The following is a 23704-nucleotide window of genomic DNA, read 5'->3' as shown; positions in this document are numbered from 1 at the left end:
GCCCTGACCCGTCGAGGCATGGACTCCACTAGACCTCTAAAGGTGTGCTGTGGTATCTGGCACCAAGACGTTATCAGCATCTTTTAAGTCCTGTAAGTTCTGAGGTGGGGCCTCCATGAATCGGACCTGTTTGTCCAGCACATCCCACAGATGCTCGATTGGATGGAGATCTGGGGAATTTGTAAGCCAAATCAACACTTTGAACTTGTTGTTGTGTCCCTAAAACCATTCGTGAACAATTTTTGCTTTGGGGCAGGGCACATTATCCTCCTGAAAGAGGCCAATGCCATCAGGGAATACCGCTGCCATGAAAGGGTGCAAATGGTCTGCAACAATGCTTAAGTAGGTGGTACGCGTCAAAGTAACATCCACATGAATGGCAGGACCCAAGGTTTCCCAGTAGAACATTGCCCAAAGCATCACACTGCCACAGTCGGCTTGCCTCCTTCCCATAGTGCATCCTGGTGCCATGTGTTCTCCAGGTAAGCGACACACACACACCCGACCATCCATGTGATGTAGAAGGAAACGTGATTCATCAGACCAGGCCACCTTCTTCCATTGCTCCATGGTCCCGTTCCGATGCACGCGTGCCCATTGAAGGCGCTTTCGGCAGTTGACAAGGGTCAGCATGGGCACCCTGACTGGTCTGTGGCTATGCAGCCCCATACGCAACAAACTGCGATGCACTGTGTGTTCTGACACCTTTCTATTAGTCCCAGTATTCACTTTTTTTTTTAGCAATTTCAGCTACAGTAGCTCGTCTGTTGGACTGGACCACACGGGCCCACGTGCATCAATGAGCCTTGGTCACCCATGACCCAGTCGCCGGTTCACCCCTTTTCCTTCCTTGGACGACTTTTGATAGGTACTGACCACTACAGACCAGGAACACCCCACAAGAGCTGCAGTTTTGGAGACTCTCTGACCCAGTCATCTAGCCATCACAAATTGGCCCTTGTCAAAGTCACTCAGATCCTTACGCTTGCCTATTTTTCCTGCTTCTAACACATCAACTTTGAAGACAAAATGTTCTCGTTACCTAATATATCCCACCCATGAGATTATCAGTGTTATTCACTTCACCCGTCAGTGGTCATAATGTTATAGCTGATCTGTGTAAGATGACAACACCATAAGCCGACCCCATCCCTCTGAAAAAATACTAACTTACCAGTGCCTCATTTGCCAGCCTGGCCTCATCCTGCAGCTGGAATAGCCGTCGCTCCATCTCCTCTTTCGCTCGCTCCGCCTCCTCCCTCATCTGTTTCTCACGCGCTAGGATTTGACGCTCAACCTGCAGACGGACAGGAAGAACAGCCAATCAGCCACAGACAGTATTGTTCACAAGGAGGATTTCAGACTGTATAAACCACTGTATGTCCAGCAACTGATAAGAGCTTTCAAAACAGAAGAGCACATAGAATCATTGCATATCTGAGACAGAATGTCACAAAAACACAGAGGTGGTAAATCAGTATGGGGTCACTGAGAGGTCACCTTCTTGCGGGCCTTCTCCTCCTTGGCCTGAGCCTTCATCTGCTGCACCTCGATCGAGTCTACCTTCCGCCTCCTCATGAAAAGGTCATGGTTGCCAATGCACAGCTGCAGGATCTGAATAGGGAGGCAGTTTAAACTAGGCCTTGGAAGATAATGGCTTGAAACGCAGATTAAAGCTTGGATTTGACAGTTTCTACAAACCAGTTTGTTGACTCTCAGTTGGGAGGAGTAGAACTTGAAAACGTCCTTCTTCTTGTCCAAAGGTTTTATTGTGAACTGTAACAGGAGACAAAGTTAATAAACACATTGTGGTGGGCGCAGAAAACATTTGCACTGTGAAACCAGACTGTGTCTGTTTCGTTGTATTTTATTTTAAACCAAATGTGAAACAGAGGTGCTAGAGAAAGTTTTATAAATATATTGATGATGTATGAAATAATAAAAGAGCAGATTCACCGTGGTTACCTCCTTCTCGCTGTAGGAGATGTTGCGGATGCCGCTCCACGGAAAAGACTTGTTGGGATTCAGTTTGCTGTTGGGGCTGTAAATATGAAGGCCCTGGGCATCTACACCGAGCTGCAGGTCTGTGTCTCTTTTATTTTGCTGTGGGGATATCATAGGGTCAAGGTTTAGAGGGCAGTGGGGATATCATAGGGTCAAGGTTTAGAGGGCAGTGGGGATATCATAGGGTCAAGGTTTAGAGGGCAGCGGGGATATCATAGGGTCAAGATTTAGAGGGCAGTGGGGATATCATAGGGTCAAGGTTTAGAGAGCTGTGGGGATATCATAGGGTCAAGGTTTAGAGAGCTGTGGGGATATCATAGGGTCAAGGTTTAGAGAGCTGTGGGGATATCATAGGGTCAAGGTTTAGAGAGCTGTGGGGATTACTCACTGTGATGGAGAAGTAGCTGACTCCATACATCTCCAGGTCCTGAGCTATCTTCAGGTAATCCATTTCAGCCTCATCCCTGAGAACAACACAAACATATCACAGCTGTTGTAGATGCCACCCAAGCACACCTATTCTGAAAACACCCAAATAGAGGAACTGTGTGCTTGTCTGGCGCTAAACAAGAATATGTACCGCTGAGAAACAGCTCAGCACCAGAGTTGAGAAACTTTCAGTGAACTCTCTCATAAATTTTTTTCTCTCCACTGGTTAGCTGTTCTCACCTGGCAATGCCTCGGTGCTCCGCATACCAGGCTGTGATCTTCTCCTCCCACATGTCTGGTGTCATCTGGTACTGCATCAGAACCTGACGCACAACACATCAATAATGCACATTGCCAGATGCAACCGCAAACAATTCTATTTCCCAAAATGGCACTACTTACTCTTTTAGGTAGGAGCTCATCTTGGGCCAAGAAACCTGGCTTGTGAAAGTTTGGGTCATAGTCTCCATACTGCATCAGAGGGAAAATAAATGAATGTAGAGGATTTAAGATGCAGACTAACATAATTATGTAACCTTTCTCCTTCAACATAGAGGATGTTCACACCAACATCCCTTCCTTACCTTGGCTTGAACTGCATACGATGCCAACAGAACAGAGGCTTCAGGGGAGCAGAAAATCTCCTCGTCTAATATCTGTTTTTTCACCTGGAGGGAAGCAGACACAAATGTTTCTGTTCCATGAAATGAATGTTTTACCCCCAAACTATGTTTCAGTATTTAATTAGACCCCCAAAAAGCATACATATCAGCAATATTTTATTTTTTTGTAACTGATACGCTTTAGCCTGGAACCTAGAATGCTGACTTGCATACCTTTTGGGTATGCGTTGGAAGTGGACTAATGAACACTAGTGTGTTTTGGGGTAGATACCCTTCAATACAACCCAATTTGAAGTGGACATTCTGCTACCAGACTCATTTTAAACAACTCATTAATGCTCAGACACCTGCTCAGACTCCTGTTACTATTACTACAGCAAAAGTTATTTGCTTGATTATATGACCAACTTGAACAGTTGGCATGATAACAGACTCCTCTGGACAGTAACATCAGAAGGAATAAATCCTAAATGATGATCCAATTCACATGTTTAGACTCACTAAAAAGAAACTGTAAGACAGTTTTGATTGTCAAAGAAATGTGGTGCACCTGCAGGAAGAAGAGATGCTGTGTGATTTCCTGGACCAGCTCTTCTTCTACCTTCTCTGGGAAAAATTTGGCCAGGAAGTGAAAAGTTATAGGTGAGTCTTTAGGGACCTCCTGATCCAAGACCTTAACCAGAAAAAAAAACAAAAGAGCAATCAACAATGTTAGGGCAACAACACATACAGTATGTCCCCTCCCCATTATTTCAACATCGTTACTGTACTCATCATATCCTATCTCCCTCATTTAATTTCACACTCACCCGTTTCTCTGGCTTTAACCAAGCGTAGGTGTCCTTTACTGTGTACCGGAGCCCAAAGAACCAGGTTTCCCTCAGACCCACCGTCCGACAAACAAGATCAAAGAGGTCTTTCCCTTTCCATTTCACCTGAGATAATTGTTAGTGAGGAAAATACAGGCTATTTTGTAATGGGATATTTTTGCAGACTTTGTTCACTATGTTGTTTTCACAATAAAGAATTGTACTTTTATAATAGTGTGCAAGTGTGTAAAGAGACACAGGAGTGATCGCAAGCCGACTTTCAGCTGGTGTTTGTTGCGCACACACATGGTCATCAGTGCAATATGTTAAAAGTCTTTTACCTCACAACTAAACTCCATTTCTGCATCCATAGTGATGACTTTGACTTTAAAAGTCTTTGGTTGTTTCTTTTTTAATCCTAAAATCGACATTTTGGAGGCCTCAAAAACTAGTGAAATACCTGTAGAGGAGAAAAGATCACAGAAAATGTTTTTATCAATGAACTTCATAGTCGGGTTAATCAAAATAACCTCACACAATGTCACTTTATTCCAGGCGTATAGCTAAATCAATGCAGGGATTTCTATCTGCTTTTAATACACATGCGCAAAGTGTAAACTGGTTTGGTCTAGGTAAACTAGCTAGCAAGAGAAGAATACAGATTGGCTTTTCATATCCAGCGCAGTCAGAAATTATTAACATCACGTAGCGTGCATACTGTAACGTAGTGAACTGCGACTCGTCTTTACCTTAACAAGTCACCAACGTTCATAGACTAGGCCAAATCCCTGGATTGAAGTTATCCACTCCTGCAGTCCAAGAATTCACACGTAAGGCTGATATTCGCCGTATGCTAAGATAGCTAAATAGCTATGTACTGTCTGGCTACGATAACACCAACAAGGTTTACGCCACGAAAGCGGACCAAAACAAATTCTGGGACGGTCGAAACTGTAAGCAATCCTCCCTAGACATAGTTGGTGAAAAATGGCCACTCTGCTAAAGTTATACAGACGAAACCTTTGAAAAGGACGGGTAAGCGGCTAACTTCGCTACCGTATTGCTTAAATTAGGGTATTTTCTAGAAGCTAATGCTATTGTTTTGACTCGCGCTCTACAGGTGGAAACATGAATAACAACTCAAATACGAATTCACTGTTGCGCGTGCGCCACATGCGACGAGCTGTTCAGCAGACTTAAGACTTTCAATAATAAATGTACCTAGTAGCAGTTTCGGAATTAAGCTAGGTAGAACATTAGTTCAAAAACAACTATACATGCCTCTCCAAAAGTTAGTAACATGTTGTAATCATGTATTAGTTAATGCGATTTATAACTGCAACATTGGAAAAGTTTTGAAAGCGAACATGCCGTAATTGTCCAGACATTATTTTGCGTGGACCGCTGTGTTTGGCTGGTCGTAGTAAGTTCATTCACTTTGATTGAGCCAGACGGGTTATTAAAAAATATATGTATATATATATATATATATATATATATATATATATCCTGCGTTCTTGTGTTGTAATTAATCGTTTTAACGTTAATACGTAATAATAATAAGATATGCTAGAGGTTTCTTCAAAAGCACCTTGTAAATTAAAAAAAGTGTCATACATAGAGGCCCAACCCACCTTTTCATACCATTTCCAGTGATGAGTCCTAAGACTATAACCACATAAATCGAAGGGCCCAGTAGACAACTAATGGCTTAAGTGTAGAATGTGAGGCTTGCATACAGATTCTGAGGGAGGGAACAAGGTGCCACACTAGGGACATTATATGTCATGCACATCCGTGAATACAAATACAATCACACCTGAAAACATTTTCTGTGCTAAAAATTACCAACCTATACCGGTCTTCACTGATTTCAGAAACGCATTTCACAGGGACTATCTGGACAGATGGATATTGACTTGTTGTTATACTGTGATGATTACGGGATTACATGTTCCATAATTCTTATGAGAAGTGTATTTGGATTTTTTAAAACGCTGTTATTGTTTTGGTGGAGTTTAGTAATTACATTTACATCTGCAATTGTATTTACGTGGCCGTGGTGGACGTCCATGTCGCTATAAATACTGGTGATCCCAGACTCAGAGCTTTCATAGCCTGTTTCCATAATTACCAGGATATGGAAAAACCCTTTTCAGGACCAACAGAGATCAGTTGCTCTTTTGTGGTTGTAAGGAGTTCATCTTCCCAGTAGCAGAGAAAAGGATGTCACTTCTTGACGTGAAGCGCAAGCTCTATGAGAAAAATGTCTGATTCGACTTAAAGACGTATCCTGCACGTCATGTTTTGCCTGTTTGTGATTTGACTGATTCAAAAGAATGAGACAAAGATAATTTACTTCTATTGGGTGGCCAATTTTCAGAAATGTACGTTCTGGATTCATGCCTCGGACTGCTGGTGGTGCCATCTTGAGAAAATATCTTGCATCTCACACTTCTCGCCTTACTTTGCCCATCTCTCCCTACATCACCCTCTTGCTACACTGGTAACCCAAAAATAAAATAAAATATGGTACCAATTTCGTTTAAATTTTAAATTTTCCTCTGCGTCTACCCTGGACCCCATTGATAGGAATCACGCATTTCACCCATCCCTAATAGACACTGCTTTCTCCCTTTGGAAACGAAAGGGTGTTGTGTCCTTCCATGACTTCTCTGACGAGGGAGGCTTTTTTAGTTTCCACGCTCTGGCCTTCAGATATTCTTTGACTCCATTTCATTTCTTCGTTACCTTCAGATTGGACATTTTGTTTTCGTCCCATTTTACAGACTTCCCTGCCCTACCCCCCAGCCTGCCTACTGTCTACTGTCTCTGCTACCTGATCAGACAGGTTTAATTTCTCAGATCCACTCATGTGTTATGTCCTTTTGGTACCAACAAGTCTAGATTAGCTAGGGAGCAGGAGTTGGGAGTTGAGCTTACTCTGGAGTGGTGGGATAAGGCAGTTGACAGGATACAATCCACTACAGCATGTGCTTGCCTGAGTCTTACTCAATTTAAGGTTGTACATAGATTTAACTTTTCCAAGTCTAGACTGGCTGAGATACACTCACCTAAAGGATTATTAGGAACACCTGTTCAATTTCTCATTAATGCAATTATCTAATCAACCAATCACATGGCAGTTGCTTCAATGCATTTAGGGGTGTGGTCCTGGTCAAGACAATCTCCTGAACTCCAAACTGAATGTCAGAATGGGAAAGAAAGGTGATTTAAGCAATTTTGAGCGTGGCATGGTTGTTGGTGCCAGACGGGCTGGTCTGAGCATTTCACAATCTGCTCAGTAACTGGGATTTTCACGCACAACCATTTCTAGGGTTTACAAAGAATGGTGTGAAAAGGGAAAAACATCCAGTATGCGGCAGTCCTGTGGGCGAAAATGCCTTGTTGATGCTAGAGGTCAGAGGAGAATGGACCGACTGATTCAAGCTGATAGAAGAGCAACTTTGACTGAAATAACCACTCGTTACAACCAAGGTATGCAGCAAAGCATTTGTGAAGCCACAACACACACAACCTTGAGGCGGATGGGCTACAACAGCAGAAGACCCCACCGGGTACCACTCATCTCCACTACAAATAGGAAAAAGAGGCTACAATTTGCACGAGCTCACCAAAATTGGACAGTTGAAGACTGGAAGAATGTTGCCTGGTCTGATGAGTCTCGATTTCTGTTGAGACATTCAGATGGTAGAGTCAGAATTTGGTGTAAACAGAATGAGAACATGGATCCATCATGCCTTGTTACCACTGTGCAGGCTGGTGGTGGTGGTGTAATGGTGTGGGGGATGTTTTCTTGGCACACTTTAGGCCCCTTAGTGCCAATTGGGCATCGTTTAAATGCCACGGCCTACCTGAGCATTGTTTCTGACCATGTCCACCCCTTTATGACCACCATGTACCCATCCTCTGATGGATACTTCCAGCAGGATAATGCACCATGTCACAAAGCTTGAATCATTTCAAATTGGTTTCTTGAACATGACAATGAATTCACTGTACTGAAATGGCCCCCACAGTCACCAGATCTCAACCCAATAGATGTGCATCCCACAAATCTCCATCAACTGCAAGATGCTATCCTATCAATATAGGCCAACATTTCTAAAGAATGCTTTCAGCACCTTGTTGAAACAATGCCACATAGAATTAGGGCAGTTCTGAAGGCGAAAGGGGGTCAAACACAGTATTAGTATGGTGTTCCTAATAATCCTTTACGTTAGTGTATATCCCAATGTGAATGATGGGTGTGATAGATGTTATGCATCCCCCTGTGACCTCACCCATATGTTCACTCAATGCAGTGCCTTACAACCCTATTGGAACTCAATTAAAAAAATTCTGTCCAAGGTGCTTGGACTTGCCCTGCATCCATGCCCTTTGATAGCAATTTTTTGGGTGCCAATGGACTTGACCTCTTTGAGCTCTGAACAGGTTGACATTGTTGCCTTTATGTCCTTGTTGGCCAGACGCAGAATCCTTTGGATTGGAAATTGGCGCTCCCCCTTCTGCCTCTCACTGGCTTGGAGATTCTTCCTAAAGCTGGGGAAAATAAAATACACACTCAAGTGCACCATTGCTGGCTTCACAAATGTGTCAAACATTTATTTCCTCATTTTGCAGTTAGTAGATACTAGTTAGCTTATTTAACACAATCCTCAATGGAGTCTAGCGACTGCAGAAACTTGTAATGCCGTGGTGTAGTGGTTAAAGACAGCGTCTCTCATATGAAGGACCCATATTCGAATCTATTGATAGCAACAACATTTATTAATTATTTCTGGTAGATTCCACGATTCTCCCGTCTTTTCACTTGATGAAAAAGTTAGTTATCTTTGCCTTTATTGATAGATATTGTATAAATGTCATTCACGAATGAAAGAAAAAAGTATGTTGTTTTGCCATGAAATAAATAAATATGTTCCTATGCAATGAACTGAAATAGCTTTGGCAGACTTTCTAGCAATTGCTCAATTCTTATGACTATTCCAGTAAGTTAGTAGATACCGGTAAAACGTATTACTGGCTAATATGCTGTTAAAACGGCCAGTGGCAAATGCCATACATAGCCGCTATTTGTGGTCGAGGTAAATTAAGTAAGAAACATTAGTCAGTTGAACTGTATCAATGTCATACACGAATGGCCAATTAACTATTAAATGGCCAGTGGTAAAAGAGGATTTGTTCAGGATAGAGACAAGAGGCTATACTGACCCCCGGCAAAACGACACAGCCTTACAAGTGGGCGACCCGGGTTCGAATCTCGAGATGGTAACACTTTCTTTTGCGGGCCGGCTGAACTAGGCTTGCCTGGTTTCTTGTTCTTATTTTACACCACTATTACTTGTTTTTATTACTATATTATTATTATTATTACCATTATTACCATTATTAATGTCCATGTTTTTCTGTTGTATGTGTCACATGCGTGTGGAGTTGTTTGTCTTGTATGGAACAAAAGGGGTGGGCTGTTTTGATGGGTACGGGAGGAAAAGCTTAAATGTGACTAGCCGGTTTATTCCCTCTACTGTACCTGTCGTTGCCACCTGTCAAAAAATCTATGACTACTATTTTCTACTTCAAAAGTCTTGACAAGGACCTACAATGTCTCATAGAACATTTGAGGATGTGAAGGATGTAATACTATCAGCCCACAAAAACACTGAGGCCGGAGACAAGGTCAACTTTTACAACACCTGGGCTGAGAACTATGACCAGGTAAGGGATTTTTCATTTTTTCCCTGAAACAATTTTTCTTCATTTGAAACACATTCCCAAATGTATTTTGGTTGTCCAAAAATAAACTGTCCCAAAATAAGCTATTACAACCAAAACTAGGCAAGTTGACAAATTATAAATTTTTTACCAATGACCTGAGCAATTTGGTTTACCTACCTTGCTGTGATAGACCAACAGATTTAACTTTAACAGCTCTAGTAACCTTTACTCAAATCATTAATTGTAATTAATTAATTTTTGATTTTGTTTTACAGCACAGCCTTAAAAAGAGTGTGCTGTGGTTAACTCTGTTAGCATTTAGGCATGCTTTTCTTGTTACAGAACAAAAAGATTTATATAGCAACTAATTAACATTTTTAGTCATTTAGCTGCACTCTTACACAAAGATACTTACAGTAATGAAATCCCCCGTGGAACCCACAACCTATGGTGTTGCAAGCGCCATGCTATACTTACAGAGCTACACATTTAGAATAGCATGGTGGGCGTCTTTAGGTCTTAAACAGCATCTACTTCAATTTCAAATGTTGAGATGATATAAAAACATACACTCACCTAAAGGATTATTAGGAACACTATACTAATACTGTGTTTGACCCCCTTTCGCCTTCAGAACTGCCTTAATTCTACGTGGCATTGATTCAACAAGGTGCTGAAAGCATTCTTTAGAAATGTTGGCCCATATTGAAAGGATAGCATCTTGCAGTTGATGGAGATTTGTGGGATGCACATCCAGGACACAAAGCTCCCGTTCCACCACATCCCAAAGATGCTCTATTGGGTTGAGATCTGGTGACTGTGGGGGCCATTTCAGTACAGTGAACTCATTGTCATGTTCAAGAAACCAATTTGAAATGATTCGAGCTTTGTGACATGGTGCATTATCCTGCTGGAAGTAGCCATCAGAGGATGGGTACATGGTGGTCATAAAGGGATAGACATGGTCAGAAACAATGCTCAGGTAGGCCGTGGCATTTAAACGATGCCCAATTGGCACTAAGGGGCCTAAAGTGTGCCAAGAAAACATCCCCCACACCATTACACCACCACCACCAGCCTGCACAGTGGTAACAAGGCATGATGGATCCATGTTCTCATTCTGTTTACACCAAATTCTGACTCTACCATCTGAATGTCTCAACAGAAATCGAGACTCATCAGACCAGGCAACATTCTTCCAGCTTCAACTGTCCAATTTTGATGAGCTCGTGCAAATTGTAGCCTCTTTTTCCTATTTGTAGTGGAGTTGAGTGGTACCCGGTGGGGTCTTCTGCGGTTGTAGCCCTTCCGCCTCAAGGTTGTGCGTGTTGTGGCTTCACAAATGCTTTGCTGCATACCTTGGTTGTAACGAGTGGTTATTTCAGTCAAAGTTGCTCTTCTATCAGCTTGAATCAGTCGGCCCATTCTCCTCTGACCTCTAGCATCAACAAGGCATTTTCGCCCACAGGACTGCCGCATACTGGATGTTTTTCCCTTTTCACACCATTCTTTGTAAACCCTAGAAATGGTTGTGCGTGAAAATCCCAGTAACTGAGCAGATTGTGAAATACTCAGACCGGCCCGTCTGGCACCAACAACCATGCCACGCTAAAAATTGCTTAAATCACCTTTCTTTCCCATTCTGACATTCAGTTTGGAGTTCAGGAGATTGTCTTGACCAGGACCACACCCCTAAATGCATTGAAGCAACTGCCATGTGATTGGTTGATTAGATAATTGCATCAATGAGAAATTGAACAGGTGTTCCTAATAATCCTTTAGGTGAGTGTATATTCCCATATAAGAATAACCTCCGAATACAAACATTTGTAAGATATTGCAAATTTTCATTCCTGATTATTGTCACAGAGTGAAAGAGCAAGATTGTGCTATCCTTTTTTTCAGTACATTTTGTTTGCCTCATGTGCTATGGGTGTTATTTGAGATTTGCCCCTTCAAACTGTATTGTAAGGCATTATTACTCCCCTAAATCAGCAGTGTAAAACAACCAGGTGAGGGGAGGTCCTGATTTGTTAGTGCCCTTAATGGATTAGCTAAAAAGTAGTAGCAAAAATCCTCAGACACTGTGCACTACATGGATTGAGTTTGACACCTGTGTCCCAGATTAACTGTCCAATAGGTTTTTAACTGGGTATAATTTTATATGATGCACTGTACACCTATGGATAATTGTGTAGGATAACTAAAATAACTGTATATGATTAACTCTCACTGAAGGACGTCAGTCTACTTGATTACCGTGCGCCGAGTCTGGCCGCAAACTGTCTGTCCTCCAGTTTCGATGGTGACCGGGACACGGCGGTGGTACTGGACGTGGCCTGTGGCACAGGATTGGTCGCAGCACAGGTTAAGCCTTACTTAACAACATCCCTTCTTACTTGCACCACATTCTTGAGTAGATTTAACAAAGTTTAGTTGTAGGTTGTAGGTAGTGTTGATAATGTCTCTGGTTTTGTGGCTCTCAGCTGAAGAGGAGGGGCTTCACGCACTTCGTGGGTGTTGACGGGAGCAAAGGCATGCTAAGATTAGCCAGTAAGACAGGCCTCTATCAGGATCTGAGGCAATGCATGCTGGGAGACGAATCACTTCCTGTCCAAGCTGGTACACAGAACTTTGATGTCGATCATTCTCAAAAGTCAGTGAAAGAAAAACAACACATTGAAAGTTTACTACTTCTCATCTCCTACTCACCCCTTTCCTTCTCCTTCCCATAACTCTTCCCCCTCCTCCTCCAGGGCAGTTTGATGTGGTTATAATAGTTGGGGCTCTGAGCGATGGACAAGTGCCAGTGAGTGTCATCAGGGAGCTGTGCCAGGTCACCAAACCAGGTATTATTCGGACTGTTTTGAACTGGAAAAAACATGCTGTACATAACGCATAGCAAGACAATTTACTAATGTATTGTAAACTGTTCGTCAGTATACACTGAACCAAACTATAAATTCAACATACAGTTGTGCTCATAAGTTTGCATACCCTGGCAGAAATAGTGAAATTCTGGCATTGATTTTGAAAATATGACTGATCATGCAAAAACATTTATTTTATTGAAGGATAGTGATCATATGAAACCATTTATCATCACATAGTTGTTTGGCTCCTTTTTAAATCACAATGATAACAGAAATCACCCTGATTAAAGGTTTACATACTCTTTAATGTTTGGCCTGTGGCTTTTAAAATTGCAATTAGTGTCTGTGTGTAGTCAATGGCTTTGTTAGTTCTCACGTGGATGCACTGCGCAGGCAAGATACTGAGCCATGGGGAGCAGAAAATAACTGTCAAAAGACCTGTGTAACAAGGTAATCTTTATAAATACAAATATATGAAAAGATATCCAAAGCCTTGCAAATGCCAGTCAGTACAGTTCAATCACTTATTACGAAGTGGAAAATTCATAGATCTCTTGATACCAAGCCAAGGTCAGGTAGACCAAAAAAGATTTCAGCCTAAACTGCCAGAAGATTTGTTTGCGATACAAAGAAAAACCCACGGGTAACCTCAGGAGAAATACAGGCTCCTCTGGAAAAAGACGGTGTGGTTGTTTCAAGGAGCACAATACGATGATACTTGAACAAAATTAGTTGCCAGAAAGAAGCCTTTACTACGCCAATGGCACAAAAAAGCTTGGTTACAATATGCCCGACAACACCTTGACACACCTCACAGCTTCTGGCACACTGTAATTTGGAGTGAATTTGGAGCTTTATGGTCACAACCTATATGTTTGGAGACAAGGCCTATAGTGAACAGAATACCATCCCCACTGTGAAGCATGGTGGTGGCTCACTGATGTTTTTGGGGGTGTGTGAGCTCTAAAGGCACGGGGAATCTTGTGCAAATTGATGGCAAGATGAATGCAGCATACATACATACATACATCTTCTTCTGCTTCATCCGGGGCCGGGTCGTGGGGGCATGTTATCAGAAAATACTGGCATGCAGTTTGCATTATTCTGCACGAAAGCTGCGCATGGGACGCTCTTGGACTTTCCAGCATAACAATGACCCTAAGCACAAGGCCAAGTTAACTCTCCGGTGGTTGAGGCAGAAAAAGGCAGTGGTGTAATGTAGGGTAAGCAATATACCCACTGTGTGTCAGCTGCCTTTGCGTACACTCATTCTTACCAGTGTTTTAGTGGAGTGTATACGCAGGTATACGCTTTCTACCCACTTTTTTTGTAAGCTGGCATAGCGTACACTGACTTCTTACTGATGCGTATGAATGTAGTACAGTGTACATATATGCAATATACATATACAATATACATAATTTTGTGGTAGATAAAGCATATAAAAAGTAGCATACTAATGCCAGTCGCATAATTATTACAAACGCAACATTTTAAAAACGACCAATAAATAATGTGGCTGAGACCGACGTATGACATAGCTCGGCTGGTTATTTAGAACCTCATGTTACTTCACTTCAGTAAAATTTTGCCAGAATATTCATTTTTTTCCCCCCAGAGGCTAAATGATGTTTCCATAGGTTTAACGTTTCTTCCAAAATACATTATGAAACAAACTCATCAAACAACTTTGGCCTTTTTCCAACCAAATAAACGTTGTTGAGCAGCAGATAAAATTGCCAGCTCTGCTGGTGCTCTTCCAGATTTTGAAAGCAACCGGATCCTGTATTGGTACAGATTGTACGGTACAGTATATCAGTAAATGACGTATTTTTGCCTTAAATCAATTTGTCAATGTTGCGGTTTGGCAGTACTCCCTCGTTAACTGCCTTAGCTAGCTAATGTTTTTTAGCTAACTTTACTGTTGATAATTTTTTTGTTTTGGAAGTAGTAGCTAGTTTAATTGGAAAATGCGGGTAGGGAAGCTGACTCCAGGACTGGTAGCCAGTTAGCTAGATTTCTTATTTAAAACCTTTCAGTTTTCATATGGCCAATAGTTGATCATACAGTACACAGCTTGCTATTTTAATACAATATTGCAATCTTGTGGTGTAAATTGGTCATCTCATTTGCACTTTCTCTGTAAATTACTGAGTATACTGTGTTTTTTGTTCTTCATAGACACCAATGATTGGCCAGCCCTATAGAGACAGTAAAGTAAGTGAAAGATTTACTATGAAGTCCAAAAATCCTCTGGTTAGGATGCAAGAAACTGGGTAGGTTAGGGTAGTTTCCAATGTATCTACATGGTGTTAGTCAAGGATGGGCAGTATTTATGATGCATGTATTTCAAATATGTATTTCAAATACAAAATAGAATTTTGTCATTTGTATTTGATGAAAAAGGCTTCATATTTTCTATCAAAATACTTGTCTTGTGTTTTGTGTTTTGTACCTTAAACATACTGTAAAATAGTTGGTGAAAAGTCAAAAGGATGACATCATAAAAATGCTGCCTCTGATTGGTACCTACTCAGTAACTTGTTAAAATCAGAACAGAAAAGGCATTCATACCTGAAGAAGAAGGTCAAGGTGAGAAACGTGTACTTTGCATCTTTGGAGCATTATCCCCTAATCAAGCACCTTTTTGGAAGTTTGACACAATCATCCCATCATCAGTTCCAGTAGAGCGTTTAATTTATTTTGCTGGACTGGTCCCTTCAGCGACGTCTAAATGCCACACCTTTTGAAAAGTTAGTTGTGCTTAAAGGCATCAGTAGCTAAAGAGACCTCTGCAATATAGGCCACATGGCACACACTTTCATTCAATACACTACCTCTCTCACACACACTCACTCAATCACATGTTTACTTTCTCACCCACACTCATGCATAAGTTTGACTGTTTTTGGTAGAACCTTTAACTGCTTTGGAATACCTGTTCTGTAGTATTCTGTATTGTAGTATTCTCTACTGGAGTTTAAGTAAATGTTTTTACTACACTATTAATGTGTATGTGTCCCCTATACCTCTATTCTACATCTCTCAATGGAGTCAGTGGTTGGAGTTGGGTTAATACTCCTTGAAGTTCTGTTGCTACTTTCTGATTAAGTTTCTGGCTCCATTTAAAATCAAAACAAATTGATCATTTAATAATTGTTGTCAAAGTGCTGAAATGTTTGTTTTCAACTTCCAAATAGGTGTCCAATGATTGATAAATTGTGTCTAATTGTGGCTGTTTAATATTCTATTAAAAAGTAGCTGTTTAATAGGATCATGATTTTGCGTACCATTGCATGAACACAATTTATTATTATATTTATGAATAACAATAAAATGATTAATGGAAAGTAGGCCCTTCATTACCAAACACCAAGTAACTACATTTGGATACAATTATGAGTCATTAGCAAAATCCCAGGATTTCTGACCTGTCTGTAATATTTGGGGGGTCATGACCCCCCCGTCCCCCCTAATTCTACGCCCCTGATTACAGTATACCCACTTCTCCGGGTACCACTATACCACTGAATTACAGTATACCCACTTCTCCGGGCACCACTACACCACTGGATACAGTATACCCACTTCTCCGGGTACCACTACACCACTGGATACAGTATACCCACTTCTCTGGGTACCACTACACCACTGAATTACAGTATACCCACTTCTCCGGGCACCACTACACCACTGAAATACAGTATACCCACTTCTCTGGGTACCACTACACCACTGGATACAGTATACCCACTTCTCTGGGTACCACTACACCACTGAATTACAGTATACCCACTTCTCCGGGCACCACTACACCACTGAAATACAGTATACCCACTTCTCTGGGTACCACTACACCACTGGATTACAGTATACCCACTTCTCCGGGTACTACTACACCACTGGATTACAGTATACCCACTTCTCCGGGTACCACTACACCACTGGATTACAGTATACCCACTTCTCCGGGTACCACTACACCACTGGATTACAGTATACCCACTTCTCCGGGTACCACTACACCACTGGATTACAGTATACCCACTTCTCCGGGTACCACTACACCACTGGATTACAGTATACCCACTTTTCCGGGTACCACTACACCACTGGATTACAGTATACCCACTTCTCCGGGTACTACTACACCACTGGATTACAGTATACCCACTTCTCCGGGTACCACTACACCAGTGGAAAAAGGTGAAGGTTCTGGAGTGGCCATCACAGTCTCTTGACCTTAATATCATCAAGCCACTCTAGGGAGATCTCAAATCTGGTTCATGCAAGACGACTGAAGACTGCATGACCTGGAGGTATTTCGCCAAGATGAATGGGCAGCTATACCACCTGCAAAAATTCAGGGCCTCATAGACAACTATTATAAAATACTGCATGCTGTCATTGATGCTAAAAGGGGCAATACACAGTATTAAGAACTAAGGGTATGCAGACTTTTGAACAGGGGTGAGTTCATTTTTTTCTTTATTATAACCTACATTTGAATGTGAATCCCATAAGAAATTAAGGACGTGTTTTGCCTGTTCACTCATGTTTTCTTTACAAATCGTACATATATTGCCAATTCTCCAAGGTTATGCAAACTTTTGAGCAAAACTGTATTTCATTATTTTAACACATAATATTCAACGATAAAATATATGACCTGAATTGTATTATGATATTGTGAGAAACGTAACTTATATATATCATAAACATATTCAGGGCACATTTGTAAATATATGTTGAGATATCCTCTACATATACAGCTCTGGAAAAAAGAGACCACTGCACCTTTTTCTTTCCTTTCAAAAAAAGCTTAAAAGGAACGTTTTATGGTATGTTTATTTAAACAGTGAGAGACAATAACAACAAAAGAATCCAGAAAAACGCATGTCAAAAATTTTATAAATTGATTTGCATTTTTAATGACTTAGTACTTGGTGGCAAAACCCTTGTTGGCAATCACAGAGGACAGACGTTTCTTGTAGTTGGCCACCAGGTTAGCACACATCTCAGGAAGGATTTTGTCCCACTCCTCTTTGCAGATCTTCTCCAAGTCATTAAGGTTTCGAGCCTGACATTTGGCAACTCGACCCTTCGGCTCCCTCCACAGAGTTTCTATGGGATTAAGGTGTGGAGACTGGCTAGGCCACTCCAGGACCTTAATGTGCTTCTTCTTGAGGTACTCCTTTGTTGCCATGGCCGTGTGTTTTGTGTTATTGTCATGCTGGAATACCCATCCACGATCCATTTTCAATGCCCTGGCTCAGGGAAGAAGGTTCTCACCCAAGATTTGACGGTACATGGCCCCATCCATCGTCCCTTTGATGCAGTGAAGTTGTCCTGTCCCCTTAGCAGGGAGCCTGGCACACCTGGGAGCCAGAAATCTTTCTGATTGAGAGGGCATCAAATACTTATTTCACTCATTAAAATGAAAATCAATTTATAACATTTTTGACATGCGTTTTTCTTGTATTTGTTGTTGTTATTCGGTCTTTCACTGTTCAAATAAACCTACCATTAAAATTATAGACTGATCCTTTCTTTGTCAGTGGGCAAACGTACAAAATCAGCAGGTGATTAAATAATTATTTCCCTCACTGTATATTGATATATTTTTTTATCAATTTAATTCACATATGGAAGAAAAATCGAACATGTCGTGCAATGTAATGTAGCACACTAGCTACGTTAACATATTTTAGGCGCAATCCATTATAGGTGCAGATGTCAATGTTGTAGTCGCTACCTTTGTTCAAGGTCAGCTTTGTCAGTGTAAAGTTTCTCTTTGTCTCGCCCGCCCGCAAACGGCTAGTGGCAAAGGCATGCATAAATATAGAGTAAGTACACCATTCTGAAAACAAGAAAAGGAACCAGTCGAGCCAAGTTCTGCCAGGCTGCGATTAGAATAAATTAATGTTGTTTCCCTTAGTGAGGTGCGAGGGTAGCAAGTATGCAAAAGGAGAGGCAAAAAATAAAAAACTTCTTTAACCACTACGCAAATAAGATGTATGTGTGTAGAGATGTGGTGTCTGTATACTTCTGCATTGTTAAACAAATGAGTCCAAACTACACAATTCTCAAAACGAGTTCCCTTACATTAGCTAAGTTCCAAACCAACAACAGGTATAACAGGGTCTCTACACTACATTCACTGCGTTCAATTAGAAACAGATTAGTGTAGATGGCTAGCTATACAGTAAAGAAAACTATGACTCCATTCACTTCATGGCTGGTTCCACTACGTTACCTGAACTACACTTTGTAAATTGAAATCGAGAGGAATGTGTTCTTTGGCAGGGCTGTTCGTCCATCCCAATATAACCATTAACAGTTTTACATTAGGCTTACTATAGCCAGCAAAGTTTTAGTCTGGCTGTACAGTACCTATAATGAAAATAATTACTCCAATCAGTCCATGGCTGGTTTGTTTCTTTAAAAAACAACGACAGTTGAATAGTCAACAATTACACTATGTGAACTACGCTATGTAAATTGAGAGCAACAGTTGGCTATAGAAGCTTGTAGCCAACTTTTTTAATCTATCCAGAACTAATCCTAATGCCTAATTTGTTTTGTCCGTGGCAAGGATTGAATGCCACTACACTACACTACTATTTATCAATGGGTAATCAATCATCCACCCACCCACTCAGTAAAGAGACATTCGCTCTTCTTGGCCAGCTCTGCTTATGTGGTCTGGCAAAAATACTCACATTGACATCAAAACTGTGTATACTGTGTTCTCTGTGCTGTATATTTGTACTCTGCATGCACACAATTAATCTCCATTGAAATTGACAATAAAGTACGTCATCACAGTCAATCACATTTTTTTTATAAAGCCCTTTTTACATCAGCAGAAGTGCTTTTACAAAACACCTAGCCGGAAACCCCAAGGAGCAAGCAAGAACAATGTTGAAGCACAGTGACTAGGAAAAACTCCATAAGAGGGGCTGAAATTTAGGGAGAAACCTAGAGGGGAACCAGGCTCGGAGGGGTGACCAATCCTCTTCTAGCTGTGCCGGGTGAACATTTTAAGAGTACAAGTTGTAATAATTAGTAAATGCATTTGGGCTAGCTGTGTCCCGGGTCTATAAACCTAATCCAGGTCAGAAACATGACCAGATGAACAAGGACAGGGACACCTGGGTGGAGTGGGAGCTGAGGGGTGGTTATCAGACTGGCTGCTGGAATCATCTGGTATCATCTTGATCTGCAACACAGCCAGGAGGACTTGGCAGCAAAAAGCATTTAGAGCCTGGTACTCAGGAGGTGTGGGCCAAGACCTAATTTCCTAAGTTTGAACAGAGCAGAGACAAGAACATTTAGAGAGTGCCTTCCTTAGGTTTATAAGTGTTTACATTGGAGAAGGAGAACTGACCCTACTCCCCCAGCACATTAATATAGTAGTGTAAGACCTTGGGGCTGAGACAAGGGGGTCCAGTGACACTGTGGCCCAATCCGGGGGAGGCAGGCGCCGACAGGCATCAAGCAAAGAGACCCCAACCAACTGCAACCACCCTGAAATGAGGGCAGAGTATTTCCAGCAGAGTTGCACAAGAGAGTATTGCACCGTAATATGCCTGCAACTCCCCTGTACTGGAACTGTACAGGTGACGCCCTCTATTGGTAGGGAACAGCTGTTTTTGTGAAGGCAGCAACCATTCTTAAAATGTTGTTACAGGCCTACTTGAATTCTTCTGAGTTAATGAGAACATATTTCAAAGGAGTCCTTTCAGGTTAAACTTCAAAGGACTGTGTTGTCCTTGTTTTTTGGACATACCAACAATTGTAATTATCTTCCAGACTGTACACAAATGAAATGCTGAGCTTTTGTTAATAGAAACTAGGATATATTATTAAGGTCCAACAAACTTTCAGCAGATTTACATTTTTGTGAAGTGAGGAGTGCAAACGAATTAAGAAAAGCCTTTGAAATGACAGGATTCTCCATAAACACACTTTTCTTCAAAGACCTTGTCTAAAAGTGATCTTACATGTCACAGACATTTTACCACCAATCAAAAGCCCATTCAAAATGAGGTTCAGGTGAGTGGCAGGTTGTTTGGAGAAGGGGTGCACTGATTTTCAAACCTCTCCTCATGGATCAGCAGCCATTCCATGTTATATTTCTATTTTTCAGAGCTAGCACAAATGATTAAACTTGTGAACTAATTATCACTACATTGATTTAGGTGACTCAGATGAGATAGTTCAGGGCTACAACAAAAATTTGAAATGTCTGTTGGTTCCCAAGGAGAGAATTGAGAACTGCTGTATATATTTGATGTGAAGCAGCCAGTAATGAGTAAACTTAACAAGCAGTACTGGCTAAATGAGCTCCATGGTTAGGCCTTTTACTATATCGTCCTTCAAAATAACCCAGAATAACCAAATGCAAAATTACAAATTCATTTTAATATTTCAGTAATAAAGGGACAAGCTGGCTAAATAAAGGGCTGCCTAGAAAAAAAAAATGCTTTTAAATTAAGAAAACCACACAAACTGCTTTTAAAACCAGCCAAAAAATGACACTGCCCTCCCGTCAACCCCACAAAAAAACACACAATCCTCACCCAAAGAAAACTTTTAATTCTAACACCCTTTCCCCATCTTTGCCCAGTGCCCCAAAGCCCATTCCTTAAAGCTCTATTCTAATTGGTATAGTTTTCAAAAAGGTTGTAAAGGTGGTTTGATGATTTGCGTGCCAAGGGCCTTGTTTCCTTTCATGCCACACCTAAACAAGGCAACACACATTGCAGACTACAACTAATCAACATTGCAAAACCTAAAAGAACACATTGTCAATGGTGTGGGTGTGTCTGTGCATGCAAGTGTGTGTTCCATCACTAGGTGGCGGTAAAGAGTAATATATCAGGGACTGGTTGGTGTTAAAACATCCTTGGTCTATCATATGTGAATGAGCGGATGTGCTTTTTTAACAAAAATATTACTTTTTTCCTTTATAACTTTAAGCTGGTTCAACCAACAACAATGAATGACATTCAACTTTAATTAATAATTAACTTTGACTTATTTCATTGTGCTTTTTTAGGTTAAAGATGGAAATAGAACAACTCACTGTTAACCTACGTAAAGATTTGGAATGCATATTGACTTCATTAGGCCTACACATAATGATCTGAATTCATCCAGTTTCTAATAATGTCATCTTTGGTTTCCTAAGAGGAGAGAAATACTTGATTTAGAAAAGCTGAATTTGATTATTATGGCAATTTTTTTTCATTTTCAAATGTGGGTTCTTAAAACCAACTTCTGTTTTGGAATAAGAATGAAATTGTGTGAATTAACTTTTAAATGAATAAAATCTATGCATGCCTGTGATGTTATAATTGCCTGTTTATTTTAGCCCCGGTTACACCCATTTTTGTCTTTGGTTTTCTTGTTTCATTCATCTTATTGCTTCTTTTCATCTGTTCATTAAAACAGATGTGTTTTTGTTTTGGTCAACAACTACAACAACCGTAACAACAGAAAGCAGAGTCTAGAGACTGGAGCGGATGTAAGATTACTCATTCCCGATACTCACTTTGTTCAATAGTAGAATCTGACATCATAGTCTACCGCAGGCATATTGTAGAATCTTTGTTTTTGTTTTGGTGGTTGTGATTGTGATTGTGGAATGCAAATAGTCAGTAATGTTAATGAAGATTAATATGCTTTTATCAAAATATGTTACATTTAAAGTAGACCATGTTCATAAATGTATAGCTTGTGTTTTCAGGAAAGTTAAAGCACTTTAATTTAATACATTTTATGGCTTATTTCTACTTGCTCTATTTCTATTTTTACCACTTTTACTTTTTCATTTACACCATATATTCTGAATGTCTAAAGTTTTTGTTACATTTTATATGCCAAGCAGAACAGTAATGTTCAATTCACAATTCACATTCAAGAGAACATGCTGACCCAATCTGAAATGCTTCTTTTTAGTGTACTCCATCCACAAATAAGTAAAAAAATTCTTTCTGTTTAAATTCTTTCTTGTAAATGTTGGAGGCAGGATCCCACAAATGTCCCCTTAAATATAAATGATTCAAGATTGTTAAGGATGTGATTCATTCTGCTATAGAAAGGTTTTATACAAAATACTTTTAGACTATTACCCAAGTAATATTGTACTGGGTGACTTTCACAGATAAAATGTTCAGGGTAAACAGGAAAATACAAATATTTGAATAAACCAAATCTAGATGTACTTCCGTTTATATAACCTCATGAAACTCAGATTTGAATTCTTAACAAACACATCATTTGCTCTATGGGCCGTGGTGTACTGATGTAATGCCCTATATAGGGAAAAGAATGTCATGTTTTGAACAGTCATGTCAAAAGCCCCGTCATTATGAGCTCATTCTCTGTCAGACCAGTTTGGCCAGCTGGCTGTGCATTCCAGTGGAACCACACAGGGGGAGCCTATCTAGCCTGGTTCTCAATCTATGGTTCCGATAGTTGCTAACTTGATAATAACAGTACAGTAAACATTGGCAAAACAGCACAAGATCTCAGAGCAGGCTAAGCAACCACCTGCAGTCAACACAGAAACCTGATTCTCCTTTTGCAATGCATGACTAAAGGTGGTATCCATATTGATATTCACAGACAACAATCCAGTTTATTTAATTTATTGTGGCAGAACCAAAAATCATCCCATGAATGTAAATCTACAGGTTTACTGAATTCAATGTGTGATTATTATTAGTAGTAATAAATAAAGGTTTGTATTCGCTTAGGCCTTAATGTGTGTGGACTTAGATACAGTACATACAACAACAAAACATGTACACCTGGTTTAACTTCACGAATACACAAATCTAATAAAAACTAAATGCCTTCTTAGTGATGTCTTCTGTTATATTCTTCATATAAGAATCTATAATATTATTTCAATACACCTAATTCAAATAAAGTACACATTTACCCAAGAAAGTACATGAGGTATGGAAGTAAGAATGTAGGTTTGTGGTTTCACATTGGTTTTGAAAACAGAGCTGGAACCTTCCTGACTGGTAAAACTAAGGTTTTTAAATCCTCCATGCAGTCTTTGTATAATTTGTGGAAAAGATATGAGGGGATGTGGTATATAGCCAATATTCCCAGAGCTAAGTGCTGTTTTTAGGCACGATATATAGCAAAGTGGCTGGAAACAGCCCTTAGGTGTGGTATGTTTGGCAATATACCACACCTTGCCTTC

General features: G+C 40.5%; 2 protein-coding genes across 6 annotated transcripts in view; one reads left to right on the top strand and one right to left on the bottom strand.

The window, feature by feature from the left end:
- nf2b (neurofibromin 2b (merlin)) overlaps window positions 1-4979 on the bottom strand; it is a 12450-nt gene extending 7471 nt beyond the window's left edge. The window contains exons 1-12 of one of the 2 annotated variants that reach the window (XM_010904996.5): window positions 4615-4979; window positions 4207-4325; window positions 3866-3991; window positions 3607-3729; window positions 3018-3101; window positions 2836-2904; window positions 2674-2756; window positions 2393-2468; window positions 1957-2103; window positions 1702-1776; window positions 1501-1614; window positions 1175-1297 (exon numbers count right to left, since the gene is read on the bottom strand). In XM_010904996.5, coding sequence (XP_010903298.1) covers window positions 1175-1297; window positions 1501-1614; window positions 1702-1776; window positions 1957-2103; window positions 2393-2468; window positions 2674-2756; window positions 2836-2904; window positions 3018-3101; window positions 3607-3729; window positions 3866-3991; window positions 4207-4296 — 1110 coding nt within the window. In that variant the 5' untranslated portion in view covers window positions 4297-4325; window positions 4615-4979. The remainder of the gene's footprint in view (window positions 1-1174; window positions 1298-1500; window positions 1615-1701; window positions 1777-1956; window positions 2104-2392; window positions 2469-2673; window positions 2757-2835; window positions 2905-3017; window positions 3102-3606; window positions 3730-3865; window positions 3992-4206; window positions 4326-4614) is intronic. The other variant, XM_010904997.5, reaches the window with a different exon arrangement.
- On the top strand, window positions 4477-23704 carry mettl27 (methyltransferase like 27). Of its 4 annotated transcripts, XM_034293249.1 has the most exons (7): window positions 4477-4695; window positions 9473-9604; window positions 11843-11971; window positions 12091-12226; window positions 12361-12453; window positions 14659-14694; window positions 21937-23704. In XM_034293249.1, the coding sequence occupies exons 2-6, from the start codon at window positions 9491-9493 to the stop codon at window positions 14682-14684; spliced, it is 498 nt and encodes a 165-aa protein (XP_034149140.1). In that variant the 5' UTR covers window positions 4477-4695; window positions 9473-9490; the 3' UTR covers window positions 14685-14694; window positions 21937-23704. The 4 variants fall into 4 exon arrangements, with proteins under 4 accessions (XP_034149140.1, XP_034149141.1, XP_034149139.1 ...); XM_034293250.1 differs by lacking the exon at window positions 14659-14694 and having other exon boundaries at window positions 21542-23704; XM_034293248.1 differs by lacking the exon at window positions 21937-23704 and having other exon boundaries at window positions 14659-15834.

Source organism: Esox lucius, chromosome 7, assembly GCF_011004845.1.
Source record: "Esox lucius isolate fEsoLuc1 chromosome 7, fEsoLuc1.pri, whole genome shotgun sequence".
Taxonomy (NCBI): domain Eukaryota; kingdom Metazoa; phylum Chordata; class Actinopteri; order Esociformes; family Esocidae; genus Esox; species Esox lucius.
The sequence above is the reverse complement of the archived record's forward strand: the minus strand, read 5'-3'. Positions and strand labels throughout refer to the sequence as shown.

Excerpts from the sequence above, each read along its gene's own strand:
- mettl27 (XM_034293249.1), top strand. The coding sequence starts at position 9,491 with ATGTCTCATAGAACATTTGAGGATGTGAAGGATGTAATACTATCAGCC. Across the intron at positions 12,227-12,360 it reads ATCACTTCCTGTCCAAGCTG|GGCAGTTTGATGTGGTTATA; the intron begins GTACACAGAACT and ends CTCCTCCTCCAG. Across the intron at positions 12,454-14,658 it reads GTGCCAGGTCACCAAACCAG|ACACCAATGATTGGCCAGCC; the intron begins GTATTATTCGGA and ends TGTTCTTCATAG.